Source organism: Parus major, chromosome 5 (genome assembly GCF_001522545.3).
Source record: "Parus major isolate Abel chromosome 5, Parus_major1.1, whole genome shotgun sequence".
Classification (NCBI taxonomy): Eukaryota; Metazoa; Chordata; class Aves; order Passeriformes; family Paridae; genus Parus; species Parus major.
The window spans coordinates 23,304,484-23,316,864 of record NC_031774.1 but is presented as its reverse complement, the minus strand read 5'-3'; the positions used below and the strand labels follow the sequence as shown (position 1 = coordinate 23,316,864).

The 12,381-nt window shown below is 38.6% G+C and overlaps 1 protein-coding gene and 1 non-coding gene across 7 annotated transcripts in view; both read right to left on the bottom strand.

Annotated features, from left to right (window-relative positions):
- Positions 1-1,217: 1,217 nt before the first annotated feature.
- Positions 1,218-12,381, bottom strand: part of CKAP5 (cytoskeleton associated protein 5) — a 55,402-nt gene continuing 44,238 nt past the window's right edge. For 3 of the 6 annotated variants that reach the window (XM_033514878.1, XM_015631022.2, XM_033514879.1), the window contains 12 exons: positions 12,307-12,330; positions 11,212-11,385; positions 10,656-10,776; positions 9,785-9,964; positions 9,147-9,334; positions 8,673-8,748; positions 7,713-7,901; positions 7,472-7,606; positions 6,866-6,949; positions 6,613-6,772; positions 4,814-4,968; positions 1,218-3,616 (listed from right to left, as the gene is read on the bottom strand). In XM_033514878.1, coding sequence (XP_033370769.1) covers positions 3,362-3,616; positions 4,814-4,968; positions 6,613-6,772; positions 6,866-6,949; positions 7,472-7,606; positions 7,713-7,901; positions 8,673-8,748; positions 9,147-9,334; positions 9,785-9,964; positions 10,656-10,776; positions 11,212-11,385; positions 12,307-12,330 — 1,741 coding nt within the window. In that variant the 3' untranslated portion in view covers positions 1,218-3,361. The remainder of the gene's footprint in view (positions 3,617-4,813; positions 4,969-6,612; positions 6,773-6,865; positions 6,950-7,471; positions 7,607-7,712; positions 7,902-8,672; positions 8,749-9,146; positions 9,335-9,784; positions 9,965-10,655; positions 10,777-11,211; positions 11,386-12,306; positions 12,331-12,381) is intronic. The other 3 variants (XM_033514880.1, XM_033514881.1, XM_015631025.2) reach the window with 3 other exon arrangements.
- On the bottom strand, positions 10,503-10,613 carry LOC117244618. The gene has a single exon (XR_004498061.1). It is a non-coding gene; the product is annotated as a small nucleolar RNA SNORD67 (small nucleolar RNA).

Below are 12,381 nucleotides of genomic sequence, written 5' to 3'. Positions count from 1 at the left end.
TTAGTTTGCAGTTGGATCTAAGTCATGACAGTAGCCAGGAGTACCACAGCACTAGCTATACTGCTAATTACTAATTACTGCTGTGCTTCAAACAAATTCCCCTCCCTTCCATTAGCTATAATCAACAGGTTTTGGACCTCACATAATGGCCTTGTCAGTCACAGCAAGATTACGCCCTCATGCATTACCCTTTTCCTCCCTTCAAGGCAACTGATTTTCTGTTCTAGTTTTTGACCCACCAGAGATACCCACCCCAGAGGTAACCACCCTACAGAACTTGAGGCATTACACAAAACACCAATGTCAAAAGTAAAGAAAGCAGAAGCTGTTTTGATCAGACAAACATTGTTCTCAGCTACAACAGCAGGCAATAAATACCAGCACCACTGTGTGCAATTCATCGTACAAGGAATAGCAGCTCAAATACTTTAAGCAGCACTTCCAGTAAGTTCCTACACAGCTGGGTCCTCACTGTGTTTCCTCACAGGTGTTTTCCACCTGCACAGCAAGATTCTGAAGGACGCAATTCATGCAGTCATTGTGAAAGCCTGCAATGGAAGTATCCTGCACTACACCTGTTTGCTTATATTATAAAGGCTGTTTAGGGATCTCTCCAAAAACAAGCTTCAGTCTTTCACAAACTGCTCTGTAGCAGCAATCTGTGGACCACTGAGGACCCAGAAGTAGAGCAGTAAATGCAAATTCTTGACCATCCAATTTGTTCAGCCCAATTTTCTACTAAGACAATCATGAGATTTGAAAATTCTCCTTTCTCCCTATGGCACCACATTTCTAAACTTTTCACTTATAGTGCCATAAAGTCACAGAAACAGGCAACATTAAAATTAGTTGTTCTAAAAAAAAAAATAATGGATCAGTTAGTGTCTGGCCATCTCCTTTTAGACGGCTCATTTGCGAACCAAGTTGAAGCAGCCCAATTTGATTGCCTAAATAAAGAATAAAAAACAACTTCTCAAAGAAATCTGAAGGACAAAACCTCAACAGCTCAAGTTTCCTGACCATTTAAAGTCATTGATAACCACAGACATTGAACACTGAAAATGTTTAGCCCTTCTAATGTTTAAATTTTAAGCCTTGCCCCTTCAATACTAATAAATAATCTGTGACAAAGGAGGGGGACCAGGACCCATACTGTGACAATAGTTTCTGGAGAAAGTCACTGTTCATATTGACTTGTTACAAACAATACAGAGGAATCACTTTTAAAATTCAGTTTAATGTTATTTAAATATTGTCTGGGGTAAAGATTAGGCTTTATTAATTTATGTGCACAAGTTTTAGTTCAGAACTCCCAGGATATTGAGTCCAACCAAACACTACAAAGACACAGGGCAAAAACTCATTCATAAAACCAACTATATCTTCTGCTACTCAATTATTCCTGTATTTCACCTCTGATTCAGCTTCAAATTTAAAATAAGTTTATGCAGGTTTGCAGGCATTGCTGTTTTAACATCCTGAGCTAATTAACAAATAGTTCTTCAGAATGTCTGCTGAATATGGCAAAGGAACATATGGATTAATTTAAATGTCACTAAGTTTCAGAGAGCAGCTAGTAATTGAGAGGTAGTGGCAGTAACTCTAGTGTCAGCCAACACAAACTATTCACAAACTGCCCCAGTTTAAGTGCACAATACCACAGCACTTACCATAAGGGCCAAACCTCCACTTGTAACAGAGCTCTGTTCCACGAGTGCATGCCCATTTCAGGTTAAGGGAGGAGACTGTGACTACTAAATCAAGGCAGTGGAGCAATGAACAGGATCATATCATTTAATGCAGGATGGAGAACGCTCGCGATCACCTGCTATTAGTGTGCAAACTCACCATAAGCACCAAGAAGCTTTATGTCAACTGCAACCCCAGCCTAGGGGTCCTGTGAAAGGAAGATTTCAGACATTTGCAGAAGCTCTGGCATAGATCTGTTGTACAAGTATTAATTTAAAGCCACATTTTTACTGTAATCAGGCAAGACAGTTTTAGTAATGGCTCTTACGCAGAGACTGCTGGTCCACATAGCAAACAACAAAAGCAGCAGTTACATGGAACAGATTAAAATCTAGCATAGAACTGTGTTATTTTAAGCCTGCCTGTCCAACTCTTCAATAACTCTGTTCTAGTTATCAAACAGATGTGCAATTTATGCTTCACAGCCAGTTTTCATATGGAAGTGTAGTAGTAAGGTGAAAATACATCACACCTCCCTAGAAATGCAAGGGCTAGAAAGGATACACAGTGTGTCTGTCTTAATCTTCATTATTTGGAGCTTCTGAAAAAGGCTAATTACTCATTAAAAAAAAAAAAAAAAGTGGCTACAACTTTTGCAGACTACTTCCATTAGGTGTCTTAGTTACAAAATGGTAACATCTGATGTTGAAGAGCAAAAAGAATGTAGTGTGTGAGGTTTACCTGCACGAGCAACACTGCTTAACCAGATGAGCTCAGGATAAATGAGTCCACTGACTGAACACCACTACTACTCTATTCCATACCAACAGCAGCAGGCTCCCTCAAAGAAAGCTCCCTCAGATGGGACCACACACTCTGGGTAAAGGCATCACAAGGACCAGATAATTCAAAATAAGCATTACAGCAAATTAAGTATTTTCAAGTTACAGAAACTTATTCCAAAACAAAAAAAAAGCAACTATATGAAAAATGTACTACTGTTAATAGAAGTAAGAGTGCAAAGTCTCAGGATTGCACACACAGACAGTATATTTCCACTCATCTTCCTTATAGTGTATCCAAACCCCAAGGTTCATGTCAGCTTAGTTCAGTTTTAAGATGCCCAGTCACTAACATTCAGGAATAGAGAGTGACCTCTAACCAGCAGTCACTGCTGTTCCTACAGAGGCTGGTATAGTTAATGCAAACTTTATTTACAAAAGACACTTAAATTAGTTACTTCATGCCATGTGTCCATACAGAATCAACAGTTCAAGGATTACATGGAGAAGAATTCACAAAATTAAAAGTGAAATCACTAAAGATCTTCTAAGAGTTAAGAACTAGGAAAAGATTTTAAAGACAACTTTACAAATAAAAACCCCAAGTCATGAGAAACTAGTCTGAGCAAGAGGATGGTTGTTTACAGGTCTGTACACTAAAACTAATACACAGACAGCCTTCTATTGTCAAAGAGATGCTCATTGAGAAGCAGATTATGTACAAATACTTGTGCCACAATGACTCAACCCCCCAAAATCCACTGTATTATACATAAACCAGTTTGTATACATTAGGCCTAAACGAGGCCATTTAACTATGAAGACTTCTAGTTTAGTAAACTAAAGCTGAAGACAGCCCCAAGCAACAGCAATACCGTCTCTTTGCATCTCTATTTGCGACTGCTTTTTATTCTCTCCAATCTTTTTTTCAAGTCATCAATATTGGCTGCTGCAGAAGAGGGTGAAGCCAGAGTAGTTCCAATGCCAGAGGAATGAGTCTGATTGGAGTCCAGGTCCAGATGTTGGTACTGCTCCCGGGATTCACGCAGCTGGGAGAGCTTACTATGAAGCATATCTGTAGAGGATGCGACTGTAGGGAGTGTTGGTTTAGAAAGTAGAGACGTCAGAGGGGGTCTGTCTTCCTGCTATGAGGGAGGAAAGTGAAGTGTTAAGACAGTGGTAAAGGCCATATAAAAAGTACAAATCATAATCAATGGCTTTTCATCTCTACAGGAAGCAATAAAAACAAAGGAAAGGGAAGAACACTACAACACAAATGGATCTGGAGCAATAAAGTCAGTTGCTGTCAAAGTCAGAACCATGCAAAGCTAATTACAATACTCAATTCTTATCATCTGAGTAGTTAATGTTTCATTTTATGTCAACAGTGACACAAAGAAACTAGTCTTTCAGATGAAAAAATTCCCCGCAGACCAGAGTTTTACTGAGAGAGACTGCAAGAGTCTTGAACAGCTTAAATTCTAGCACAAGCGAAAAATCCCTGCCTATGTGCAACATCAGCAGACAATGAATTTTCTGGAAGAATGAGAAGAGGAAACTTTGACTGACTGGCAAGACTGAATCTGTCAAAGACTTAAAAGTGTCAATTCACTGTTCTTTTACCAACTGATATATCCATCTGAGTTACTTACCTTGTTACTATCATCTAGGAAACATTTCTCCTTCCTCAGATCTCTAAGCCAATACTCAAATTTGTGTCAAAGTTAAAACAGTGATGCATTTGGATGACTATTCCTAGAGTGAACATCACTTCTTACATGGCCAAATTCAAATTTCAGGAATTGGCACTAGATTCTTAACACAGAGATCATTGAACTGTAAGAAATTTTGGTCCACAAGTTTCCAATACTAAGCTCATTCACCATTCCTGTAACTCAGTACCCAGACACTGAAAAACTTCAAAGTTTTAATTCAGCTCTCATGATTGTTTCAGAGCAGAAAGATCTGGAATTTCCACATCATTCATCTCTGAGGTATTAACTTTTAGAGAATGGTTGTTGTTTGAACCTTTCTGAGACTCAACTTCCCAGCAAGGGAAGATAATAAGCAACAGGCCTGTAGAAACAACCTGCACGTAACACCAGTGATGCAGATAGAATGGATTGAAATGTAAGCCTACTTAGCCAAGTAATGAGTTTAAAGCCATTTATAATAGAAACAGTGACATGCAGTGAGTAGCCAGGACATGCATAATAAGTGAAATATCATACATTCTGATTGGAATTTGCCTTCTGGCATTTGAATTTAAAAAAAAAAAAAAAAGAAAAAAAGCAAATTAAGTGCCTCCCCAGGAGATTTACAAGTGGTGTCAAGTACAATACCTTTGCGTTGTCAAGGCCACAACGCTGCCTGAGGATTTTTAATCTTTCCAAGTAAACTGAAGGCCCCACTTCCTCCCCATTTGTATTTCCTATAGATGAAGATACAGTGTGGGTAGACGCAGGAACACATGTTCCTTCCATCTGAGTAGAAATTCCTGGAGGATGAAGGGAAGGAAGGAGGAAAGATAAAAAAATTTAAAACATCAGAAAGGCATAAACCTTTTGGTCAGTTCCTTGAAATAAGATGCAATGGATGAAGAAACAACCAACCTATTATTTTCTAGTTATTTGCATTTGCTAGTATAGACATATCTGGCCTTTTGTGTCCTTGCAAAAGTGACAACTGAAAACCAAGAAAAGAAATGGAGAAATTCAAGGAGTGGCTGCAGAGCAGCTCTAGAAGTGCTGAAGCCAATAGCTGAAGAGAACAGCGTGGGGAGAGGAAGATGCTGATGTGCATCAGCTAGTGTCCAACACGAGAACTGAGAAACTGGCAAGGTAGAAGATACTTGGAGTTGTAGGGTTTTTGGGTTTATCACTAATTCTAACCCATCTTTATCTCTCATTTGTGCAACTTGAAGCTTTTTATTCCAACTCAGTCTCAAAAGAGTGATTTCCGGAATGCACATAGCAAGGTTTTTAAAGCTTCCCTACCAAGAGACTAGAAAAGGAATTTACAAGATGAAAAAAACTTATCCATTATTAAAAGAATTGCAAATTCTAAGACTTGGCATGGACAAGGATTTGTTCTCACTAATTTACTACAAGGGTGTTTAAAATAGATAAAAGGAGAATTAAGGTTAAGCATTTATACCTTACTCTACATGAAGCACTGCTGCAATAAGGAACAGCAAGTTCTATATATCAGACCTTAAGTTAGGGAAGGAAAAAAAAAAAGACAACTGTGGCATGTAAATTTGGTTTTGAAAACGGTTGAACTAATATTTCTCAGTTGTACAAACTTTCATGATGAAAGGTAGAATTTTCTGTCCTGCATAGTTGGACACATTAGGAAGTTCAGAAAGAATCTCATATCATCTGTCTTCCTAAAGGAATCTACAATACAGGGATAGGAGAAGAAGCAGTAGTAGAAAAAAAGCTAAAGTTCCACAGGACACTATGAAACAATTAAGAAATAAAAGTTAGAGGTAGTCTTGCTAGACTGTGTATCAGCTTTTACTGTTAGCTAATAACTTGTCACATTCCTTCCCTAATATTTCATTAAATACTCCTTTGTATTTATCTGCAATGAAAAGACTCAGCAACAAGCAGTTGTTCAAGCAGTAATTCATACAATTTAAAAGCTAATTATTGGAAAGGGATCATCACAACACAGAAACAGTTAATGTAATTTAAAATAAGCTCTACAATTACACAGAAAATACCACTACTAAAATGCCTCCTAAATGTTTTTAGTAACAAGGTAAAAGAAGAATCTGACAGTGCCTGCTGCTGTTTTAAACCAGCTTTATAAAACCTTGCAGAACCAATTCTTGATAACAGACATATGAAACACAGGCTAATGTTCAACCCACACTACAGGATATGGACTAAAACCACATTTGCCAAGCCTTTCAGATGTTTTCTACATTTGCTGTGTGGTCATAACTTCTGTTTTTGTAAACGAAGAATGCATACTCCCTACAAATGGTGCCTTGTGAAGCAACACAAGCAGCAAGAAAATACATGGCTTGCTTCAGAAATCCATAAATGTATGCAAATATTAATTTCTACCATGAGACAAGTAACTGTTCTATCTCTGCCTCTCATAAATCAATCAGTTTCTCTATAACATGTACCTGTAGAAGTAGCAATGCGTCCTTTCCCTTCCCGTTCTGTTTCTATCAGTCGGAGGCCTCTTTCCACATAGCTTTGGAAGAACTGTGAGGAATTTTTCAGGAAGGGCTCAATGTCTGCATCGGAATATTTCTTCTTGTATTCATACAGTTCTGCAAGACCCTGGGAGGGAAGAGTTGTTATGTATTACTACAACTGCTGCAAACACCATTCTAGTGTATCATGCTCTCTTTCTTGCAGGAAGGGAGCACTCACCTCCTTGGTGTTCTCCTTTGAGCCAATCTTCTTAAATATTTCTGCCAAAATATCATTGACTTTGGCTTTTGAAGCCTTTTCCTCCTAAACAAATAAACAACAGGAGACTTTTAGAACAAAGCAAATAAAACTAAACAGAAATCATGACATCCATGACACCCTCAGACCTGCTAGATGAATACAGAGCTTCCAAGATGAAGAAAATCTTGAAGTGATCAGGGTTCTACACAGACACTTTATACTCAGTATATGAGCAAGGAAGCTCTAGGACTTCTTCCGAGAAGTTAAGTGTTTAAAACCTGCTTTGGATAGAGCTAACTTTTAGTAGATCAGATGCAGTACCATGCAGCATAAAATTTATGCTGCACATTTGAATCTCCTGGAGAGTACTTCATCCTGGGATATGCACAGAATACTCAGGTAAACACACACAACAAATTCCCAAAACAGCTGCAAATGAAAATTTCACTTTAGAAGAGTATTTCCAATGTTAGTTGCATGTTGAAAAGGGAATTATTTGATATTTCACAAACACAAAATGAAGTTTATTTCTTAAATAAGTTGCTTTACACTCACTTCCCCTGCCAACACATTTTCTTTACTTACTATGCGAGAAGCTCCTTTTTCTGTATCCTTATCAGCTTTTCCAGTCTGGTCCATGGCATGTTTCATTACTCTACAAAGGTGAGCTTCTAGCTCTGACTCATTTTTGTTATCTATCATTGTTAAATGATCTAAGATCTAAAATGAGAAAAAAGGACGATTAAAAAAAGAAAAAAAAAAGAGGAAAGACTAGAGACTGCATGAACATCCAATTTAAAAATATATGACTAGTGATTGCTCTGACCTTGGGCCCTTTCAACTTGCACAGGGTGTGAAGCAGAGTCTTCAATGTCCTAATAGGGAACTCACTCTTACATTGCTTCAGCTTCTCTTTGGGAAAGACCTTCATGAAAATGTGGATATCCAGCAGAATCCGATCCAGATTGATACTGTTAATGGTTTCCGGAAGAAGACGCACCATTCTCCACAGACACTGGAATGAGAGGCTGACTTAAAGCACGACAACTCAAGAAAGAAGCACTTGATTATATAAGGACAAGTTACACAACACTATTACTGAGCCACTTCACTCTGCTAGCACATCATACAGGCACACACTGTGTCTGCTGCTCAAGCTAATTTGCACTGGTACGTACTTTCTTTTTGTAACTGGCTGTACAATATCCAGATGTTTCTTTAGAGCTGATGCATAAGTGAGGTGCTGACTTCTCTACCTATAACAGGAGACTGAACGCCTTGTGTGAAGAAATTTCAGCAGATAATACATATATGCTATGTACACCTACACACAGCACAAATTCTTTAGATTTAACCTCATTAAGAATGCCTGAGCTGTCTTTAAATCATGCCATCTACAAAAGGGTGTTGTATGGCAAGAAAAGATGGTGCTGATGCTTTAAATGCAGATGCTTGTCTGTTCACTCTGCCTGTCAATACAGATGACAGGATACAAGCCAGCTCCAGTCTGGCACTGTTTGAATCCATAGTCGAGTGCGGTGCCTAAGCAAACAAGCCCAGCAGGTGACTGTACACCTCTGCGTGCATTTTGTATCAGTGTACTCAAGTTTCTGTAAACTATTAACAGGTATACAGCTGTCTCCTCAAGTTCCTATATGTGACATCTAATAAGAATTATAGAAGTTGTAAGAAATATTTCAAGTTATGGACACTAATATTTTTTAACTCCATCTGTTCTTTCAGGTAAGGTAATTCAGATAAATCAAAATCTCTACTACAGGCTCACCTTCATGACAAGTTCTGCAAACTTAGGAGAACTGGCTGTTGCTAGAAGACTGTCTTGGAGCAATACAAGCAGAGCACTAGAAGGAAAAAATTTATAAAGGTTACACAGAAAAAAAGTGCTATACATGAGAAAAAAAGATGCCAGTTCACCACATATTACAGAATATTACACCAGTGATTTGGGTTAGTCCAGCAGATGTGCAATAGCTCTCTCCTTTCTAGTATGCTACAAGAATTTAAGATACAGTCTGCTGAACTTCAAAGCACAAAGAATCATACTAAACTGGTTTGTTTAGCCTGTCTCCAGCTGTGCAGTCAAATTCTGTTCACAATCAGTGATCATTCTTTATTAGCTAGCTGAATGATTCTACAGGCATCGGTCTTTGCTTACAAAATAACTAACAAACTCAGTCATTCAAGGAACGCAAGAGAACAGGTAAGCAAGAGCAGTAATTGTGCAGTTTTCATTACATACCTCAAGATGTTGGTCTGGTCAGACTTCTCCAGTACTTTCACTACCAAGAGGTTGACTGATCGGATGACCTGCTCACCCTCCTCAAGATCTTCAACTCGAGAATCCAGCATTAATGTAATAAGACCATGCATTAGGTCTTTAAGCACACCAGTGGATGCTTCTCGAGCCAGACTCTCTATCTGAAATAGCTACAGATTGAAGAAAGTGTAAGTTTTCCCTGCACATGATCCTTTAGTATAGGGACTTCTCTAGACTACACTATCAAACCATGACATCTTCGCATTTCCCACAACAGTAAAAACAGTCAAAACACAACTATGAAGAAAGTTACTTTTACTGTGTGACTTCTAAAAATACTCAGGCCACCAACTCAGCACTCAAAAGGTAAAGAATATTAAAACCAGAGGTTAACAATAGTCTTAGTGGCTGTATCTTGCAGAAGCAGAGACCTTCTCTTCCCCAACTTTTCATTCCCCACCTGTTCTCAAAAGGTGTGTTGATGAGCATTTGGCGACAAACCTTTGTAAGAAAGACTCAGTAGTAAGTTAACCTAGGCACAGAACAGACATTCCATTCTCCCACAACTTCTGCACAGGAGTTGTTTGCTCTTCACCTTATGTTTTACAGAAAAGCCTTACCGTGATCATGCTCCCAATAATACAGCTGTAAAGTCTGACGATCTCATCTTTGTCCAGCTTCTCGTCTGCCATGTGTGTGTTGTATATTAACCGGAGCTGCATAAATGTGGCTATTAGGAACTGGTCAATATGGCCAGACATAGCTTCTGCTTTGTCCTCCTGTTTGAGTACCTCATCAATCTAAGATTTAAAACCAGAATGCTTTAATGAAGTCAACACAATGCAAACAGTACAAAACAACAATTTAAATAGTGTTCTACAAGAAGGTTTTTGCCATGACCAATCCATTTGCCAAGGCAGTTGTATTCTAAGCTTTCACCCAAAATCAGTAGCTTGAGACTTGTATTGCTAATCCAAACCCAACCACTTACTGATATTTTTAGAGAACTGCAATCTTATCCTGTAGACAAATGAAAGCATCAACAGCTGCATTATAGGTGCTGAAATTTACAGCTTTATGAAATCCTCTGAATAAAGAAAAAAATTTTAAACACTTAAAGCCACCATAAATTCATGTAAAAACTATGGGGCAAAACAATTCTTCTAAATTTAAACTGTTATAGAGATCCTTGACAGAGGTTAAGTCTCATTGACTAACTGGCTTTTCCAAAGTCATAGTACAAATAATTTGACAAAACCAAAAATATAACACAGAAGCACTAATGAAAAAAGCATTAAAGTTGTAGAATAAACTTCCAAGTGGAATTTCTATTGCTAAAGCGAGTCAGATGGCCCCTGTGCACTTAGTTTTGTCATCAGGGAGATCCTGAGCAGAGCCCACGTCACCTGACATGATTGCTCCACCACAGTGCAACTCATCACCCTCGCAGGCAAAGTACAGTGTGATTAATTGCTACCTTAATTCACTTACCTGTGTCAGAGCCTGGATGCTTGTATTTATATCACCACTGGCTACTTGGGAAATGACAAAGTTGATAGTAGAAGCTGTGTTACTGTGCATGTCATCAAAGTGAGGGGACACAGCACGGATTCTAAAGGATTGAACACAGGATTGATTACTTTTTGGAGAGCTACTTTAGCATACACCTAACTGGTGTATTTCAATGACGATTTAGAGACTAGGAAAAATTATCTCATTCTTCACTGAGGATTCTCAAGGAAGGAATCATTCCTTTTACCATGTCTATTGCACTATTTGTAAAGACACTGATGATGCACTTACAAACTTAAGACCCTCTAACTATAAAAATGCCTAAGTAGAACTCACATTTTTCATTAAAAATAACTGCTCTCCAGATTTCAGAAGAGTACAACACACTTTTGTTTTGCCATCTCTTCCAATCAGCTGACATTACCCTCTCATGAAAACAAGTATGAATGTAGAAACTAGCATTATCAATTCACCTTCTCAAAATACTTTTTAGGCAGCCCAGCTAATTTCACCTAGGAGTTAAAACTAAACTCACTTGGGCTCAGGAATCAAGACTGGCTCAAAGATGTCATCTAGTTTGTGCTGTACAAGTGCTGGCATCTCACATCTGACGGTTCCATTGTCATTTTCAATTTCATCAAGATCCAGCTGAAATTCCCGTGGAACTGAATGTGCTGTCTCAGAGTGGCTGCCCATGTTGCGATTTTGGCTACAGAAACCAGGAGATAGTTTTAGTTTATTATACATACACAAGAGGCAAGAATATTAGCACTAGTATCCACTGGTAGCCCTAAAGCTCTCATAGTAGCACAGGTTTTGCAGTTTGGATTATATTCAAGCCCCCTTAACTCCCTTTGCCTTTCCCCATGTCCTTAGTAAAACAAACACTGTAGGCTAGAAGAGCAGTTGCTACTTACTTGCCCTCCTAGTTTCTCTTTTAAACCACAAGATGCCCTGTACCTGTGCTATGTATGCATGGGTGGAGATAACTAGCACAGTTTACAGTACTAGGCTACTTTACTTCCTTTACTCGTATAAAGGAACATAACTTTAAAGTTTGAGTGGCCTTTTTTCACCTTTGGTTTTTTTAAATAATGGATAGGATGCACATGTACAGAGCAACCTCACAAGCTCCTCTGAATCTAGGACTCCCAGCATCCCCTCGTGACCTATGCTGCATATCAGATTTTTCAAGGAAATATTTTAATATATACCTCTCAGCACAGACTTTTATTCCCAAACAATGAGCAGGTGGCAAGGAATAGTTCCTGAGCTTTCTGTTTTGGGTACTCTTGCCCCAGGCTCTACACTTCACACACGCTTATCCATTTCTATGCTTTGTGTCTAACATAACTAGAACAGGGCCCAACAAATACCAAGTTAAACGCAACTGAAAGTTCTCCCAATATTTTGAACAGTTGCTTAATGTGGAAGTGCCATGTGTGTCTGCAGCTTTATCTACAGTGGCAGAAACCCGTATTTCTATCTTCTTTCTTTTCTTTAATTCAGAGACCTGTAAATAACCTAGAACTAACCATGGAAAACCCATCACCCTCAGGAAGGGATGGCTAGGATAGAAATTGAAAGATACAAGAGCCTTGCTACCAAGGAGTTAGTGGGCAGTACTTACATCCTATAAGTGCGATACATAATTCTGTCCATGGAGAAGCAGTGAAAAAAGGCACAAGACCATTTAGAAAGATTT